We start from the raw sequence: 21039 nt of genomic DNA, 5'->3' as shown, positions 1-21039 counted from the left end.
CCGAATATCACGCAGAATCCCGGCGTGTTCGGGAGGCAGGACGAACTCTGGCGGTGGTCGAGGAGGAGCTTCTTCCTTCTCCTCCTTCTTCTCTTCTTCTTCTCTCTCTCTTCCCTTTTTCCCTCTTGTGAAGAATGAGGGATCTATTTATAGATTTTTTGGAGTGGCCTAGTCCGTAAATAGGTGTGAGATCAGGGCAAATAGGGAGTGGCCGAATGGATGGCTGATATTGAATCCGTCGATCGTACACCGTTCGTTGGACATTTGAAGGCCTTAATGATGTCAGAATTTGGCGATCTTGGGCTCGTTGGATTCGTCTTGTCGATCTGTTCGATTCGAGTATAAGCTCGTTAAAATCGTAGACCATTTGGGCTCGTATTAGGTTGAATTTGGTGTCGTTGGGTTCTTACTTCCGAGACGCTCAGTTTGACTGTAAGCTCGCTGAAATCGAAGTTCGGGTGCTCCTAGAATTAATTTTCGAAGTTTCCAACTAGCTTTTTACCTCGAAATTCGTGCCCCATCAAGATAAATTCGTGATGATGTATCACAAACTTAATTTATTCTTTATGATGGAAATATTTATCATTAGTTGTTGCATTGCCCGGCCTAACTCCTCACAACATCTGACAACAAGGGGCATGCCGACAACCTCAATTAAAGGTTGCTATTGAAAACATTGGAGGCCTATTTTGTCTATGCATGAATCAAGCTTGAATAAACAAAGGTTGTGGGGTTCTAAAATTTCAATTATTTAAATTTTTTGTTCATATGTATTATGTGGAGTTTGACATATATATATATATTGTAGAAATCATATAGTTATTCACATTTATATTTTGTAGGTAGCACTTCTCATAATAAATGGAATAATATAAAATAATAATAAATAAATTAAAAGGACAATTTTTAATATTAGAATAGTTGAGTAGAATTTATTTTTGTTTTTGCTTTCATTATGCCGATTGGGTTACACTGACCATAATAGTATTGAAGATTATAAGGATTCATTAGGGATGATCGCAACTTGTTTCTAAAATATTTTATGAAATTACTGTTAATAAAATTGAATTATTGGATATCATAATTAGTTTTTTATCTATATGAATTTGGAAAATAATTTTGTTATGTCTCACACTTTGATGGTGCTAGAAAAGTTAGATTGTAATGCATTTTATTGAATCGAATGAATATGTGATACAAGAGTGATTATATATAAATAGAGTGATAAATTAAAAAAATCTTAATAAAAGAAACCATCTTTATTATGAGAGAATATATTCTTTGGAGAATGAGCAACTTTAATGCCCAATAAATAATATATAGAGGATCCAAATCTTTTATTTCAAAGCTAGAAGGTCAGTACCATCATCACCATTGCTAGTAATAATCATGTCATCAATGTATAATGAAGTGGAATTCATTTAAAACAAGTGCATTTTAAGAAAAATAAGTAGTCATAGTGACTAGGATAAAAACCAATTGAGATAAGTACAATATAGAACTTCTTAAACCAAGCATGAAGTGAGTATTTAAGGCAACATGATACTTTTTAAAGTTTGGAATGTTAGTAAGCTTATAAGAAATGCTAGGAGGAGGTGTCACAACCCAATCCAATATGACCCACAAAAATGACAAGTCATGTCATGTTGAATGACAGGCCAAGCCGATGATCAAAGTTTTGGGGATTTTTCATATATATATATATATATACTACAAAGCTTCTAATTAACTTTTAATATGTAAAAAAATAAACTCATCATACATTTTAATTTTTTGTATTCATCATCAAAGTGTTTATACAATAAGTATATGCTATATTGCATGACTAAAAATTAAAATAAATAAAATAAATAAATAAATAGTCATGACTATATAAAAATTAGAAAATACCTATACTAATTCAAACATATCAGAATATGAGACTACATGTAATCAATCGATTCTTTCCCCTTCCCCTGACCTAAAATAGAATGAGTAGTAAGTGTGAGTCAACACAACTTAGTATGTTGCACACACCAATATAAATTTATAAATATTTCATTTATTATGCATTTAGCTGAGTTTTTAAAGTAGTTAGTAATAATTCACCGTGTTGAACATAATAATACTTGCAATTATAAAAAAATAAAATAACAATGTAAGGAAAGTAAATAAATAAGTAATACATGTTAGAATAGAAAAATAATAGATTTAACATATATTAGAATAGAAAAATAATATATTTATTTTAGGCCCTTATAGCTCACATCAAAAATAAATATCAGAGTTCAAACCCTTTTGACTCGATGTGCTATTATATCCAAAAAAAGGCCCTTATGACTCTCAAGTCTTAGCATATATCATATATTCAAAAATTTAGATTTTTATGTGTATCCCACACAATATAACTTCTTTCGACATTAGAGCTTCACAAAATCATATATTTCAATCAGATAAACATATATATCATTACATTTCAGCAAAAGAAATATAAATATATAATAAAATGTTTTATCAATAGGCAACTAATTCATGTACTGAACAAAATTTTACAGTTTCAGAATTTCATTAGATTATTAGGGATTATTCAGAACATTGTTTTAAAGATTTAAATATACTATAAAATTATTTTCTAGGATCAAAATTATTTTCTAAATTGAAAAAAGTAACATTATTTTCAAATTATTTGATGAATTTTTTTGCACAAAAATATCTAAATATTCAAAATAATCATATCTACAATATATATAACTCTACACGATGAAAATTTAGTGGGTGTAAGGTTATCCTCATTTTTAAGCTAGAAAATTATAAGATTAATCAGAAAAATCGCATAATTTCATATTTTTTTAACATTGAGATAGGTAGAATGCAATCTATCTTGATTCAAATAACTTTTAGAATTGAGTCAAAAGCAAAAATATGGATTAGAGTCTCCAAAAATTCAGCATCTCTCTAAAATACCTCTCTCTCTACATAGCGATATATATTGATGTTTTGTTTAATAGAATTTTTTGGTGGTAGTTATATTGATAAAAGAAATTAGATAGCCTTGATTGTGTAAATTAAAATATAAAATAATAATTCTTCCTAATTAGATTTTGGGGCATCTCAGCCATGTCGCTCAAACTAAATGGAATAGTGGATTTAAAATATATTTAAGTGCATATAATGGCCTAGAGCTGCATCGCTAGTTCAAATTTCAAAAGCCTGAAAACACATTATCGAGGCGCCATTGTTGAGCATGTTGGTGCCAGTCAACATGACACTTAGACGCCAGAGGACTCAACATTATGGCGCTCCATAAGAAAAAATCCAGATTTTTTCAAAATACATTTAAACCCCTGGAACCCACTCTAAAACATGTGCAAACCTTTTTCATACACACATATCATTCTCAAACACATACAAAAAAGTTCAGAACACAAAAGTTCAAATATTTACCTTGGGTCAGAATTTGTTAAGCCAAATCTTGAACGTAGAGGTGTCAAAAGTAGGGAGTTGTCAATGAGACTCATTAGTTAAGGAATCAATGGATGCTAAGACAGTCGAATGGGCCATTTTATGTAGTGCAACTTAAAGTTGGCCAACTTGGAGTGGAGTTAGCCATTGATTGGAGAGCTAACATACAATGCCAAACATGCTAATTGAAAAACAAGACATTGATTGTCAAGTTTTTTATGGAGTTACCCAACTAGGACATTGGAGAAGTTAGTGTGGAATCTGTTAAATGCTGCTTTTAGGAGGATGACTAATATAAACTGAGCTAATTGGAAGGCTGGGACATTGACAAGAACCACAAACATCGATTGGTGTGCCAACATCAGCTTAAGATGTCGACCTAGACTTATGGCGACAGCTAGAAGCTTAGGTTGCTAGTCATAAGATGATTTGCATATATCATGATGGACAACAATCAAATTTTGTCAAAGGCCCTTGTAGAGACCTTGTTATGGAGGAAAGCACTTAAATTAGTCATGATTTAGCAAATCATTGAGAATGAAAATTGTTATATATACTTTATAGTGATTTTTAAAATTTAATTGATATTATTATAAATAAAAATAATTTAATGTTACTTCAATAAAATAAATATATCTTATCATAAATTAGCTCTAACTCAATTAAAATAACTTCTTAGATAATCTTATAATTTTATTGAAAAAAAATAGATAAGTATATTCTAATCAAAATTTAATAATCCCATAAATTCAATAAATTTATTTTTATTAAAATAAATAAATAATTAAAATTGATATTATACATTTATACTTATTTTAAATTGATTTAAATAATTTTGAGGCAATCATCACAAATTTCTAATTAGTATACCCTAAAATTTTCCTTCTTGCGCGCCGGAATGTGACCGCTTTGGGTCTTCCCTGTGGGTCCCATCGCCGGTGAATCTGTGGCCAATAAACACTCCGTTGGATAACGAGCTCGCGGCATTCCACAGAATAATCGTGACACAGAGAGCAGCAGAGCTCAGCATTCAAATATCCTCCTTTCCGGCGAGAGCGAGAACACAAACACCTTGTAGGCCATTCATGGAGCTGTGCATGAACGGCCGAGTGGTCGTCTCGGCGGCGGCCCCGCAGACGCACGCCGGCGCCGGGAGGTTCGCCGATGGAGAGGCAATGGGGCAGCGGCTTGACTTGTCGAGCTTCCGCCGTACGACTGAGCCGATTTACCAGCGGCGGAAGCCATCTCTACGGATGTCACTCACCACCACCGACTTTGTAGCTGAGTGCAAGGTATTTCCAATCGGCGTTAACCTTCCCACTGTTGCTTATCTCAAGAACCAGTTTTATTCATTCAGCTTTTCCTTGCGCAATCAGTTGCTAGTTTTCTCATTAGTTTAGGCACCATTGTTTGATTGGAATAAAGAACTAATAAGAAGTCGGGTTTTAATTAGCGTGTAAAGGTATGTCAGATGTTCTTGAGCGTGAAAAAGATAGATAATGCTTTAAATGGGAAGCCATGCACTTAATCTCGTTGATGGAGTGGCATATTTATAAGGCCTCGACACCAAACTGGTTTAGTTATGCATAAGCAAGTAATAAGATTGGATTTTGACGAGATTCGTAACCGGTATTAACCTTGAAATTACAACGAACATATTAGCAATTTGATCTATGACCGTTAAGCGGTCGTTGATGGAGTGTTGCGGCGAGATTTGCGATGGCATAGCTGGTATTCTGGTAATCACTTCATAGATATCAGTTCTTTGGTATGCTAATGTCTTTCAATATTAAATTCTCGAATAAAGTTTCAATCTTGTTTTGAGGTTATCTAACTGCCAGAAATTTGAGCAGTGCATAAATTTTAAGAAATCTAAAAACCTAATGAAATGAAAAAAAAAAAGGAATGTCATCACTACCAATGATTGTTTTAATGTACATCCCTTCATTTAAGTAATTTAACATTTAACCAATACTCCTAATTTAAAATTTACGTTAACATTAATGCCTTGATAACATTAAACTATACTAATTTTCATGATAAAATATCTTTAGCAAAATGTAGTTAAGACAAAAGTTATCAAACTGATCTTCGTTTGAATTAGCATCACATTACCCTTTAATTCAAAATCTTCTTGCTTGCCATGCCCATCCCCTTCTTAAGTAGATGTTATTCCCAATTTTCAAAGGTGTGGTTTGAATGTTGGTTATTTGATATTCTGAGCAGTAGATAAGCTTAATTTCTTCCTCGTTGACTTCTCTTTCATACAATGAAATAATAAGTCTGTTTGCTTACTTCTACCATGAGTAATAGGATGCTTAGTGAATTTATTTGAGAGACACTATCAACTTTGTTCTTGTAGTAAATGATTAGATATTGTATTTGATTATGCTTCATATGTGTTGAGGCGGAGGGGGTTAAATTACTCTATTTAAGAGCACGGAAGGGAAAAATAGGATCAACATTCCCAACATAAAACATCAACATTAAACCTTTATCCTACTACATGGGGTCAGCTAAATAAATCATTTTTCTCAATTGTGCCATGTTAGGAGTCAAAGTTCTTATTTAAATCTAATAAACAAAAGTCATTTTTAATATTTTCTAACAAAGTCTTTTTAAGTCTTCCTCTACCTTCTTAACATAAGCTGAATCTAAAGCATCTACTCCCTTAACCGGGTCATCAAATGCTCGATGCTTTATGTGACTAAACTATTTAAGACGACTTTCTCTAATCTTATTTGTCATTCGAGCTACTCCAACCTTTTCTCCTATATACTCGTTTTGCATTCTGTTTCTAAGTATAAAGCAATTCATCCACTTGAGCATCATTATCTCTACAACACTTAACTTAATTTTATGCTTATCTTTTAATGGCCAATATTCGGTGCCACAAAACATTGCAAGTCTCATCACCATCCTATAAAATTTCCCATTAAGTTGGAGGGGTAATTTTCTATCACACAACAAGCCCAATGCATTCCTCCATTTCAACCATCCAACTTGAATTATACTATTAATATCCTCATTTATTTTACCATCACTTTGAACGATAGACCCAAAATATCTAAAACATGCACTCTTTTTAATGACTTGATCGCCCAAAGTCACAAACCTACAATTATATATGTTATTATTTATTACTAAAATTATATTCAATGTATTCAGTTTTAGTTCTATTCAAACGAAAACCTTTAGATTTTAATGTTGACCTCTATAATTCAAGTTTTCCTTCTACTCCTCTAGTCTTATCTACAAAAACAATATCATTAGCAAAAAACATACACGAAGGTGCATCATCTTGCAAATGTCTAGTTGGAACATCCATGGCTAAAGAAAAAATATATGGGCTTAAAGTTGATCCTTAATGTAATCCAATTGAAATAGGAAAATACTTGGTCAAACCATCTTGTTCTAAGTGTTTGAACACAAGTAATAGCTCTTGCATATATAACCTTAATGACTTGAATATAAATATTATTGACTATTTTCTTTTCTAGAACTCTTCAAAGCACTGTTTACCTCTAACCATCTTGCAACTACTAGCTCCTACAAGCCACGTTCTCTCGTAACTTCCCCACGTAACTCCTTTCACAATATTAAAACTCTTACGAACTACTCTTTTGGATCTATTGCATCTCCTGCACTTTGACTCAATCAAACGCTCTGCCTCTCATGTTTGATCGATCTCGCAAGCAATAGCCGAAGCTTGATTACGTTCTTGTCTCCTGCGTCCGAACCTGAAGCCCTAACCGACTGCTGCACGCAAAGCCCCCAGCCTCCGTGTGTGACTTTGACTCCTACCATTTGCCGGCCTGACTCCTACCCAACATCCAGCCACCACACGTGGCTTTGCGTATTCCACCTCCAGTTGCATGATCCCGCCGAACTTCCTTTAGTAGCCTGTATTTTGCCCCAACCAAATATTTTTTTTAAAGAGTCATTATACGCCAAATTTGAAAATCGTCTTCACCATAAGATGTATATTATTGTGTTTTAATTATAATAAATTTTTTCGTAATTTTTGGGCACTTGTGTGAATCCTTAAGATATTGATACATGTCGATAAAAGTGAGGATTTTGGGACCGTCATGTGTTCGTTTTGCAAATTGATTTCGCAAATATTTTCTATATAAAGTAAACTATTTTATGGATATTTTTCTTGATTTCTTGAAGCCCCAAAAGAATTTATATGAATTTTATATTGACAATGGATTAAATTATATAATTAAATAATATTTAATATTATTATTTTAATCCTAAATATCTAAATCCACCTACAGATCTCTTCATGTGACATTTTTTTCTTCCTATTCGTTTAACAAAGAGGATTTAGGGAATTTAAGAGAGAAAAGAGAGTGGAGAGATTAAAGGATGAATTGAGACATTCACTTGTACCGCTGAGGATTCTTGAGTTTTTTGAGCTGGTTGAGAGAACGAGACTGGTGGAGAATGATTTTGGCTATTCCATTGTTCAGATAAGATATGAGCAAAAAGAGACCGGAAGATGATATAACTAGGAGAAAGAGAAGTGAAAAGAGAGGTAGATTTCGGACAACACGAGAGGATCTACATTTGAGTTCATTGTGGGTGTACTAGAGTGTGTCCGATGTGGTAAGAGACATAGTGGACCGTGTTTTCTGTTGATTGGATAGTGTTTTAGATATGGGCAGTGAGGACACCGAAATGTTGATTGTCCACTACATCGACAGGGGACACGATCTTGATTTAGAGGGGAGCAAGCTATGCAAGGCTTTAGACAGAGGACCATGGGATCTAGAGAATACAATGAAGGTTTTGTGAGCAGGATAGATGAAATAAGGGTATTTGAAAGTCAAAGAGGACCTACACAGTCTGCTACACCGACACTGCCCCCTGTACGACCTAGAGTTTACAGTTTGATCCAAAAAGAGGATAGGAATGCGTCTGGAGAATCCATTGGTAAAATTTTTAATCCTTGAATTTATTGATTAATAATTTGCATGGTATATTGTGCTTGAATGATATATGGGAGTATGCTTATTTTGAATGAACTTCTGATTGATCGCATGCATTGTTATGGAGATTTTGAACTTGATTTATTGGTTTTGAATCGTATTGATTTGTTTTGATGGATTTACGAATTGAATTTATCTTTATTGATCTGTTTTGTATGTGGAAATGTCGATGACGACATTTTTCTAAGGTGGGGATATTATAATAACCAATATTTTGACTCAAATAAATAAATTTTTTAAGAGTCATTATAAGCCAAATTTTAAAACTGTCTTCCCTATAAGATACATATTTTTGTGTTTTAATTATAATAATTTTTAATTTTTTGGTATTGGTTTAAATCCTTAAGAAATGGACACTTACCGGTACAAGTGATGATTTTAGGACTGTCATGTATCTATTTTGCAAACTGATTTTACAAGTATTTTTTTGAAATAAAATAAGCTATTTTATAGATATTTTTCTTAAATTTTATAAGCCACAAAAATTTGTATAATTTTATATTGACAATAGAGTAAATTATATAATTAAATATTATTTTTTACTCATTACTATTAACCTAACAAGGATCAGCTCATCCAGCCAATCCTAAGTTCGGGAAAGTGATATTTGACCTGTTCTTAGAAATCAGAGATTTACGCCTGTCTTATCCTGGTCAGAAGGAAGTTTGAAATGATATCCACGTGGCATAACCCCCTACTATGCATGCTCCATTTTAGGATTAGACAAGATTCCTCTTTTATTTTGTTGAGCAAAGTTGACGTTTTTAACTATTCTACTTTTTTTAAGTTAATATAGAGTAATATACTTGAACCATTTATAACAGATCTTTAAATTTTCCGCATTAACTTTTCAACATGTAGTTTCTTTATCCGTCTTCCCAATTTTGCATATTAGCTTTGCAACATACCGTTTCTTCGCATTCTTTATTTTAATTTCCGCTAGTTTCCTGCATTTTTTGTGCTTGATAATACCGAAAACATTTTTGGTGCTTGATAATACTGAAACCTGGGTTAAGAATATGATAAAGCTATGCTTAATTTAGCATTGGAAATGGACATGCTTCAGGCTTCGTTTCGGACGGCTTTTATACTGCTTCATAAAATAATTTTTTAGTTCAAAAATTAAAATTTTTATACTAAAAAGTTGCTTTATAAAATAGAAAACTAGTCATCCCAAACGAAACCTCAGTTTCCAGCTGGAGGTGCTTGAACGAAAATTTTTAGTACTTGCTGCTTAACTCCTTAACTACCATAACAAGTTCTTTTAATTTTTATTTTTTATTTTTTATTTTGGGGTCAAAGGTAGGAGCACGCAGACATTTTATTCTCATTCTAACCATGAAGAAACATAGAGATCTAAAAAAATTACGATACAAATAGACATTTGCGTGTACATCATAGGTTAATGCAGTTTTAGTGCAGTTGCGGGATTTGGAGTTGGAGAGAAGAGATCCTCGGACAGTTGTGGCAGTCATTTTAGGAGGTGGAGCAGGAACTCGTCTTTTCCCTCTAACAAGGCAAAGAGCTAAACCTGCGGTATGTGCTTTTATTTTCATCAAATTTGTGCATCTTCTCTTTTGAAAACAAATCTATTTGTATTAAATGCTAAAATACCCTGTTTTTTTTTTTGCCAACAATCTCTTTTAACTAAAATTCCGAGTGTGGTAAAATATTTTCCATACCAAAAATGGGAAATCATTTATTGTCATGGATGAGACATCAAACTCCATTATTTTCTCCTCTTCGAGCATGTTCAAATTGTTAATCATTTTCTTTATGATGTAACCTACACACGCACACACAAGAAGATGCTTTCATTTGAGTAAGGAGTAGAACTGGTTTTCTCTTGGATATTTAGCATGAGGAACTGTTATTTATGTTAGGGTGATATTTTCCAACAGTACCTTACTGTTTAAACTTTTCCTTCTGCAGTTAATTTTTGAAAATGATGGGGTTTTGGGACTCTTATAATTTTAGCAACCTTTTTTTTTTAATTGTTCTTGCTTTGTTTGTGCAATTATCAAATTTGTAAGACACCTCTATTCATAGGGTTGCTCCTGCTTCCAGGTTTCTTTTGATATATTCGTCATTTGAGAAAACAGGAGAATATTATACTTTCGAGCCTAAGGCCTCATTTGAGGCGGCTTAATTTTACCTTTTCCGTTTCAAAACGGCATTGTTTTTTTTTTGCTCTTTGAATGTGACACATACTTTTTTGAAAACTCCATTTCTTTAATGTTTTGAGAAGTGTTATGGTAGTAGCTTCTCCGTTTAAAACTTCCATTTCTTTCATTGACGTTTTTGAAACAGAAAAGATAAAGAAACCAAACGAAGCCTATGTTTCAACATGTTGTCATACCTGTAAACTTTTACTCTAGCTCGAATCTCATTATGAATGACTAGTACTTCAGAATGGATTTTTACTTGGTTTATTCATCATCCTCCTAGTTTCAATTAGTCATTTTCATCCATCTTGTTATATTTCTTATCTATTCTCGAAATCAAATAAATTGTATCATGAGTTAATGCCAAGCTGTAATTTTATCATTTTCTTACATTTGAATAATAATAGTTTACTATTTTATATGAATGTAGCTAAAATATATCTTCTATTGTTGTTGACACTAATGCATCTTTATTCCTCCTTCGTAGGTGTCCATAGGAGGGGCATATCGATTGATCGATATTCCAATGAGCAATTGCATTAATAGTAGAATCAACAAGGTGTATATTCTCACCCAGTTCAACTCTGCTTCACTTAACAGACATCTTTCGAGGGCGTACAATTTCAGCAATGGCATAAGCTTTGGGGATGGTTTTGTTGAGGTACACATTTATCTATTCAATGTTTAGAAGTTGTTATATAAGAATTAGCATTTTGATTTATGTACATGTCATCATTCTGTCCTACTTTGCATAATGTTGAGGTGTTGTTTTTTATTATTAAGCTTTATTTGGTATTTTGTCTTCGTCTATGTTGCTGCGTAATGCTGGTTAGCATAGTTATGTTAATACTATTGTATGAAGTGGTGTAAGAGTTAACTGTTTGATAAAAAGATAGTGTGGCGCTGATTGAATGACTGAAATGAATATTTACTATGAAGTTTGTATATAAAACTATGATATGATTTTATGTAAGTTTTAATATATATAGCATGAGGCGTAAGCCTCATGCCAGTGAGGCGAGGCAGGCAGGCCTCAAGGCGGGCCTCAACCAAGTTGAGGCGCAAGCCTCGTAAAAAAAACTCGAGGCGTATTTTATTGGAATTGCGCAAAGGCGAGCCTCATATTGCGCAATTTTAAACCATGATACATACCACTATATACTACTCTATTTACATATCTAACACCTAACATTTTAATATTACATACATACCACCCATAGTTCACTTTCATATCAAATATAGGTGATAGGAATGAAATATATGGGTGGTGGAAATGAAATATAAGTGGCATATTTGATATTAAAATAATATAAGGTGGTATATATGTAATATTAAAGTTTTAGGTGTCAGATATGTAAATAGAGTAGTATAAAGTGGTATGTACATAAATCCTCCAAATAAGAAAGCTTAAATCCATAAAAATACTTTTCTTAAAAGCTACCTAAATTATCATTCTAAGAAAGTTGTTTTTCCGTTTTCATCTATGATGCACGGACACGGACACGACACGACACGGACACGGGACACGTTTTTTTTTTTAAATATACACTGCACGCCTCTTTGAGGAGAAGTGTCGGTGCATCATAGGTTTTCATGCAATGCAACACCTTAAAGTTAACTTTTTTGGTTCAAGGAAGTAGAGCATGCATCAGAAATTATGCCAAATGGAGCCTTAATTGTAAGGAAACCACTTTTGAGTCCTTCTTTACACTTTTTGTAAAGATTTATAAAGTGAGGTCCATAATTTGCAACCAATTAATCCGCTATATGTTTTTAGCTTGAGTATTCTAATCCTGAATTCATAGACAACTTATTATTAACAGGTTTTTCCCTTCTGAGAACCTCATAAATATATGTACATTGAATTTGGGTAGGGATTCACACGCATAGAAGGCATAGAAGTACAAAGAAAGCAAAAAGTTTGACGTGGCTGTTGCTCCTAGCTAGCTTCTACAGTTCTACTAAAGGTTTATTCGCCAAAATTTTACCGGTATATATAATTTGCAATTCTCCCAGATTTACATGGTTTTGTTACTGAACTGAAGTCATCTATTGTCACATACGACTGGCAGAATATAGCTTTGTATCCTGGTGGTTAAGTAGTGGTATACTATACCATATGTCTACTATTCAAGGCTTGACAGTTTTGAAAGAAGTTGATAAACCCAACTTTACTTAATAAAGGAGGTGACCCGCTTATAGTTAAAGAAAGGAAGATAGCTTTGTAGTCCTTCTTCTACCTTTTTAGTATTATTTGAGTAGTTATTTTTACGAAGAGCTGTCATATTTGATTTTGAATGGTGTCCATGAAGTGCTTTTATGGTATCTAATCGTGCATCAATACAAATTTGCTGTCAATTTAGACCACCTCTAATTTAGCTATTGCAGATTTCAGGCTATTAACTTAGCCATTTTGTAAAAATTGGAATTAAAGATGCTAGGATTTTATAGAAACTAAATCACTTACACTTCGTTAGAACGAAATCTTATGTAGTTGATTATTGCTCATGTACCTTCATGTATATAATTTCTCTTTCATATGTTATATTCATCATCCATCTTATTGTCCCAGGTACTAGCGGCCACTCAAACTTCTGGCGAGGCAGGAAAGAGATGGTTTCAAGGTACTGCTGATGCTGTTCGTCAATTTCATTGGTTATTTGAGGTACTTTTGACTTTTGCACTTCCACTTTTAGAATTCATAGAACTTTGACACTATTTTCGCATTTGTTATGTCAAAAACTTATAATTTGTAATGTTTTTTTTTTCATGAGAAATTATTGTCAAACTTAGAGAATGATCAATCGTCTTAACCTTATTCCCCAACTAAACTAGCTTTATGCACCTTTCTCCATTCCTTCGTATTAAGGGAAGATGTTAATTTAACTTTGTGCGAGTCTTCATTCATTGTGATAAAAAATAACCCTCAAACTTCAAGTGAAAATTTTATAAGATTGTGGTGAGACCTACAAGGCTTGATGGCGTAGAATATTGGCCATTGAAAGAGAAACATAAAATTAAGTGTTGCAAAGATGAGGATGCTCAGGTGGATAAGTGGCTTTACACTTAGAGACAAAATACGAAAAGAGAATATATGTGAAAAGGTTGGATCTCCAGTGGCAAATAAGATTAGAGAGAGTTGTCTAAGATGATTTGGCCTTCTGATGTCACTGTTAGGACTTAGGATAGTATATGTATTAGATCAAGCTCATATTCAGAAGTGTAGAGGTAAACCTAAAAAGATTTGGTTAGAAAGTATTAAAAATGACATTTTTTATAATTAGATTTAAATGAGAATTGACTCTTATTAGAACTCAATGGAGAAAAATGATTCATGTAGTCTATAACACCCTAAAATCAAATTGAAAGAATTATTTATTTTATCTTATTAATTAATCAACCATAACTTCTATAAATCATCATAATAATAAATCTATATATGGTGAAAACAAAAATAGGTTAAATGTTTCTTACAGCGAGACGAGCAAATTTCTCAACTTGCTCGACTGATGAAAATTGCTACGCGAACTCCAAATCCTAGGTTTCCTTTCCTTTGCTCTCTTTTTTTCTCTTAATTCCCTCACCTAAGTCTCTGTTAGCCGAAAATGAATAGGGAAAGAAATGGATTTAAAAAGCTTTTAACTGTTAGTGACTTAGGATTTTTTTTTATTAAAATAATAATATAATAATAATATATAATTATATAATATAATCAATTTTAAGTATAAAAATTATATCAATTCTTTTGGGACTTATATATATATATATAAACTTATTTTATTTGAAAAAATACTGGTGAAATCAGTTTGGTAAACGGATACCTGACTGTCCCAAAATCTTCATTTGTATCGACATGTGTCAATTTCTTAAGGATTTATAATAGTGCCCAAAAATTATGAAAAAATTAGCATAATTAAAACATAATAATATCTATCTTATGGCGAAGACAGTTTTCAAATTTGACTTAAAATGACTCCTATAAATTTATTTATTTGGATCAAAATACAAGCTATTACATAGTCGACTCGACCCCATATAGTGAGATAAATGCCCATATAGTGAGATAAATGCTTGTTGTTGTTGTTGTTGCATGTCTTCATCCATAATTTCTTTCCAAGCTAATTTTTGTCTATCTTTTTCTTCTTTCTAACCCTTTTATGTTATTCTATCTATCTACCAAATTCGTGCATCTCCTGCCAATCTATAATATCTTCCTTTATCACTTAGGGGATTTCCTCCTCTACACCAACTGTTTTTTTGGTTAGATCCATAAGTGTATTAGTAGGATTTCCAGCAAAGAATTCATGTTTCATTTAGTAAGTTGAGAATATATTTCCTTGGACATAAATGTATGCCCATTCTTGATTGGGCTACTTCTATGCCAAGGAGGTATTTGAGATTACCCAAGTTTTAATTTCAAATTCTATCCCAGGTTTTTAAGGTTATGTATCTCTTTCTCATTGTTTCTCATAAGCACAATGTCATCCATATAGCAATGAGAATGGTAAACTTTCCTTTAGAAGAGATTGAGAGAAACATAGTTTGGTCTATTTGGCATTAAGTGAACCCATTGTTTTTTAAGCGTTTGCAAATCTGTAAAACAATACAAATGGAGATTGCTTAAGGTCATATAGGGATTTTCGAAGCCCATACTTTATTTGCGTTGTTCTGAATTGTAGCATATAGAGTATTATGCATATATACTTCCTCTTCCATGTCATCATCAAGGAATGCATTCTTCATGTAAAGTTAAATAAGTGGTCAATCAAGTTTTGCAGCTAAAGATAATAAGACCTTAATAGAATTGAGTGTAAAAACTAGATGAAATGGTTTTTTAGTCAATTCCATAAGATTGAGTGCACCTTTTTGCAACCAATTATGCTTTAATCTTCCATCTTTCCGTCTGCATTCATGCATTAATCCTTCCATCTTTCCATCTGCATTGTGTTTGATTGAAAAAGATTCATTTACAGCCAACAATATTTTTCCCTTGGGGAAATCCTCAACAACCCAAATTTTGTTTCTTTTAAAGCCTTAACTTATTCCAAAACAACGACCTTTTGCACGGGTTGATTTAGTATTTAAAAACAAGTTCATAGTTGATCCAGGGAGACATCATTGGGAAGCTACAAAATAGGTGCTAAGGCACTTAAATACAACTATGACCTTAGGATTGAAGTATAAAAATTTGATTCTATAGATAAAGTGATTATAGGGTATGTAGATTCATATTTTACAGGATGTTTTGATACGCAATATCACTTACATTTTTTGTGTTTAAGATATTTGAAAGCATTGTTAATTGGAAGGCTAATTTGTAGCCAGTTATAGCCTTGCCTACAACTGAAGTAGATACATTGCTATGAAGACCTAAAAGAAGTTTTAAGACTAAAAGGGTTAATTTCTGATTTTTTTTAAGCCAGTGCTCACTCATGTGTCTATATTTTGTGATAATTAAAATGCAATATTTCTCTCCAAGAATTCCATCTATCATAAAAGAAAAAAACATGTAGATGTAAATTCCAATTCATTAAGGAGGCAGTTGTTAATGGGGCTATGGAAATTATAAAAATTCAAACCTATGATAATGCATCCTATTTGCAACAAAAGCATTGACTTCCTCAAAATTTCAATATTGCTTGGAATCATTGAGGATGAAGAGAGAAGCGTTAATGTTGGTTTCTTGGATCTTAACAAATTAAAGAATCAAGATGGAGGTTGTTATATTGGTTATTTAATTCCGGAGTGGAACCAGGAAGAGCTCTGTCCTTCATGAATATTTTTTTCTTAGAATAAGAATTTTAATTATTTTTCCCACCTTCAATAAATGTAGTTGCCTAAATTTAAGAAAGAAATTCCTTTTTCTCTTTCATATTTAAAATTATGCATTTCACAATTCCCTTTTTGCTCACCCTCAAAAAAGAAGTTGGTTTTGCCATTGTAATTAATTTCTTAATTAGTTTTCTTTGTAAATACTATTATTAATTTAGTAGTTTTGGGGTTATTTGTGTCATTTTCAACTTACACAATTATTTTAAGGTGTCTATAAATATACACTCGCCCCTTGTTGTAAATACATTCCAATTAGTATATTTTTTTCTTCTCTTCTTTTTTCCTTTTTTTTTTATTGGCTGTCAAGTTTTGGTCAAGAACCTTGTGCAGGAAGTTGGTTCCCGTTCTAGACTAAAGCCAAGGCTGTAGGATTATGATAGGAAACACTTGTAGATCTCAAGTATTTCCTATGAATCTTCGGAAAACAGTAAGAAATCTCCACAAAAATCCACACAAAATTACGAAACAATACATAATTTGTATTATTTGATGAAAGGGAAACTGAAAATACCAAGATACAATAGATCCTCTATTTTAGAGGATCTTTCTCTCTCAAATCTCTAGACGCCACTAGAGCCCAAAGGAAATCTAAACCTAAGAGATATCAAATTTCAGCCAATTTCAAGATGCCCTAACCCTAGGAAAATAAATTATTTAATGCATACAATCCAAAATGAAATATCTAAACAGTCCATACATTCAAATTTCCCTCCTAACTCCTCCAAAAATCCTTCCTAAATTGCTCCGTTGGATTTGGCGGCTCGGTCGCTTGTACAGGAAGAGGCGAAACTCTTCCGCTGTTCCGCCTGAGTCAGTCCCGTGTGAACCGGCTGGACCGGTCTAACAGATTCCAGCTTTAGAAACTGCGAAGAACTGTGGACTGGAGTTGCTCTATCCCTCTTGTAGTGGTCGCAAGTGTCAGGAAGGAGTCTGGTTGGTACCAAGGAGGAAGAAGAAAATAGTTCCGAAATTTCCTTCTTGTATCGGCCTGAAATCACACTACTCTAAAGCTCTTGTGTTCAACATCACCCTCCGGCTAGCTTCCATTTGTTCAATCGCACTTGTAAGCTTTGCTTGGCCCATTCTTGCCGTCTACATTCCTTCAGCACATTGGTTACTTTCTTGCTTTCTCAATCTCTTGCTTTTACATTCTCCATCTTCGCTGATTCTTGATTTAGTAATTGTAAAATATGTTGAACGCCTTAGATAAGGCGGTCAAAAGTAGTGGATTTAGCTTGATTGGCTTGACCAGTCCAAGTCGAACAGACCTTAACAAAAGGTTTGTTAAAGGAGCAAGAAGGAAGAGGGATAGACCAAAGATGACATGGAATAAATTCATGTAAAAAGTTTGCATAGAATGTGTTTAACATGTCATGTTGCACTCAGCTAGAATGGATAATGGATGAGGATCATAAACCCGAGCTCAAGTAGTTTGGATATAGCTAATGATGATGATCTATTTTGACAATAGGTGTATCCTATGTTCTCTTTTCCTTGTGAATTTTTGCAGAAAGTCCTCAGATTAGCAAAAAGTGCCTCAATTTCTTACTGGAAATTATATGAAAGTGAGAATAATGGACTGAAGCTTCATTTTTTGGTGTCATCTCATTCCATTAGCCTTTTGCCCGGAGGGCGATTTTATAGATAGTAAATACCCTCTATTCATTTCTTATAATAAGTACCTAAAGTCTGACATTTTATGGCATGCAGATTAGTTTGTGATGTATATTAAACACATTTTTAACTATTGGAATGCACTAATCTCATTTTCTTAACTTACCTCTATAGGATGCCAAAGGAAAGGAAATTGAGGATGTACTCATCCTCTCTGGTGATCATCTTTACCGTATGGACTACATGGACTTTGTTCAGGTGACAATGGGACAAATCTTTTCTTCTACTGGTTACTAATATCAGCACTTACATTTGCTTCGTGGACAGAGTCATAGACAAAGTGGTGCAGACATTACGATTTCTTGTGTGCCTATGGATGACAGGTAATGGACTTTGTACACTCTGCTTGATTCCGTATTCTTAATGTAGTTGAATGTTTGTTATTGATAAACTTAGTTAGAAAATATCATATAAGTATATTTTATGAGAAAAGATTGTATAGTTACTGGTTGCAATGCTTTCAGTCTTTGTGCTTCTCATTCCTTAAAAGTTGGTAATTTTAAATTATTTTTCATTAATTAATTTATGCACCAGTATGATGATGGTATGGTAGGTGCTTATAATAACTAATCATAGTTAACTTCAAACTATTGATTGTATAGGCCTTATTCAATTTTACCTACCAAATTAAATGTCTCCTTTGTTGGGTGTTGTCTCTAGCATCTAAGGTTGGCAATCACTTAAGGAGTAGTTTGTGCTGGTGTTCTACTAATTCTGCTACTAAAGTGGTTTGTTTAATGTGCTCGGAAGGAAAATGTATCTTGTTGAGAAAGGAAAATTGTTAACCAGCCAGTCTTACCTGGTCATCTTTGAAATGGATGGAATTAAATTTATATTTGCATTCCTATGTTAATCAGGATTTTACTTGTTTTTTTGGTGTCTTTGTTGACCTCTAACTGTCTACAACACCACCTCGCACACAATCTGCCCAAACGATGCTTTCAACCTCCTCATTTCCCACAGCTCAAAACTTCCTCACACGGTAGAAATCAGACACAAGCATTCGAATTCCTGAAGCCCTGTCTCCCTCTCCAGCCTTTGTTTGTTTATACATCGTAGCAAGAGCCGCTCCTGCTATGATCAACCCTCTGATCCTAAGCTAGTCTGACACCCTCCTTCATTCATCGACCAACCCTCTGATCCCGTGCCTGAGCCTGACGCCCTCCTTCACTTGCCGATCCAACCCTGTCGTCCGCATCAACGGCTAGCCCACCTCCATTCCTACGCATCCATACTTACGACTGTCACTCCTAGCCGCTCAATCCAACCCACACCAGACCCAATCGGCCTGCTCCCGCTTCTGCGTCACATGTGTGACCCCATCCGATCTCCTCTCCCTTCCTCTCTTTTGTTTATAATAATAATAATAATAAAGAAAGAAAGAGAAGACGTCACAATTGCATATTGGAGGATGAAGACTGATTCCATGATTGAATTCTTTCTCCCGAATTCCTCGGCCATCTATTTAATCCGGCCGAGCAGACCTAAAGGGCATGTGCCCTCCCCAACCTCCCCTAGTGGGAAGGGGGTGTCGAGAGACTACCAAAATTTTAGGGAAATGCCTAATTACCATAAATCTTCTTAATAGGCACCGCGATCGTCAATTGGAGGAGTCGAAGACTAATACTAGGGCCGATTTTTCCTCCGAAGCACTCTAAAGTATCCTCCCGCATGCATTTGCAATATGCACGGGGTTTCATTGTAGTAATATCATGCATATATATAACAATCATATAAATGCATCATGCGAAATACATGTGAAGATGTATACCCGCATTGGCCTCGGCAAGTGTGTCGTAGGTACACACGTGACGTCTAAGGATGTTGCGCGGGTTAAGAAATGAATATAGATACGAATCGGATCCCCAGTCAATAAATTGACAAAGTTGACAATACTTAAACAACCAAAATATAACAACCCATTAAAATCCCAATGATGGCCGTGTTGATAGAAAATCTCAACCGGAGGGGATCATAAATATTTTAAAATGTCTCCCAAATTCCCAAATGCCCATAAAAAATCAAAAATAAATACTACATGGTTTAAAATTGCGCAATATGAGGCTCGCCTTTGCGCAATTCCAATAAAAAACGCCTCGATGCTTACGCCTCGAGTTTTTTTTATGAGGCTTGCGCCTCAACTTGGTTGAGGCCCGCCTCGCCTCACTTGCATTAGGCTTACGCCTCACGCTATATATATTAAAACTTACATAAATCTTAAAGTAAATGCCCGACATTGGACTCTATAGGAGAGGAGGAAGGGGAGAGAGCAGTTCACCATAATGATGATTCAAATGAAGAACCCCTTAGTGGTGACAGTGCTGATGACTTATGAGTTATTATGTGATATGTCATTGCTATTTATTTTTGGAAATTGGAATTATATGTTACTGAAAAGAATACTGGGATTTGGGAAAGATAGAATTTTGAGTTGAACTATATTTCATGTTGTCTTATTATTAAGATATTTTGATTTCACTTCATATGTTATGTTTTTTTATGTTTTATATTATTCACTCATTAGTATATAAAAAATTTATCATTTTATGTTTACGCAATCTTTTCATGTTGCATTGAGGCTTACGCCTCGCCTCACGAATGAAAAATGCCTCAATACCCGAATACGCAATTTTAAACATTGAAATACTAGAACCTATGATATTTAAAATTAAAATCATTTACCAAATACTTAAAGCAAAAATACCCATCCATCCTTTGCAACAATTTGCCGATGTGGACAAATCTAAAAATTGCTTCAACTCATAAAGAGCTAATATCTAGTCAAGAATATTACTATGATTCATTCTCAATCTGTCTCTTGCCAGTAAAGATGTAGCATCTTTTCCTCTAACTGGTGGTTTTGCCGCAAATTGACATCACAGGTAAACGGTTATGACCAGGTCCCTCTGACCCGGTTATTTTGCTGCCAA

The 21039-nt window shown here is 33.7% G+C and overlaps 1 protein-coding gene across 3 annotated transcripts in view; it reads left to right on the top strand.

Annotated features, from left to right (window-relative positions):
• The first annotated feature begins 4318 nt into the window (after positions 1-4318).
• Positions 4319-21039, top strand: part of LOC110105206 (glucose-1-phosphate adenylyltransferase large subunit 3, chloroplastic/amyloplastic-like) — a 31028-nt gene continuing 14307 nt past the window's right edge. Inside the window, exons 1-6 of one of the 3 annotated variants that reach the window (XM_028695819.1) lie at positions 4319-4733; positions 9861-9974; positions 11091-11264; positions 13176-13268; positions 18224-18307; positions 18377-18432. In XM_028695819.1, coding sequence (XP_028551652.1) covers positions 4527-4733; positions 9861-9974; positions 11091-11264; positions 13176-13268; positions 18224-18307; positions 18377-18432 — 728 coding nt within the window. In that variant the 5' untranslated portion in view covers positions 4319-4526. The remainder of the gene's footprint in view (positions 4734-9860; positions 9975-11090; positions 11265-13175; positions 13269-18223; positions 18308-18376; positions 18433-21039) is intronic. The other 2 variants (XM_028695817.1, XM_028695818.1) reach the window with 2 other exon arrangements.

This window comes from Dendrobium catenatum, unplaced genomic scaffold (assembly GCF_001605985.2).
Source record: "Dendrobium catenatum unplaced genomic scaffold, ASM160598v2 fragScaff_scaffold_689, whole genome shotgun sequence".
Lineage (NCBI taxonomy): Eukaryota > Viridiplantae > Streptophyta > Magnoliopsida > Asparagales > Orchidaceae > Dendrobium > Dendrobium catenatum.
Note: the sequence above shows the minus strand (reverse complement) of the source record. Positions and strands in the feature narration are given on the sequence as shown.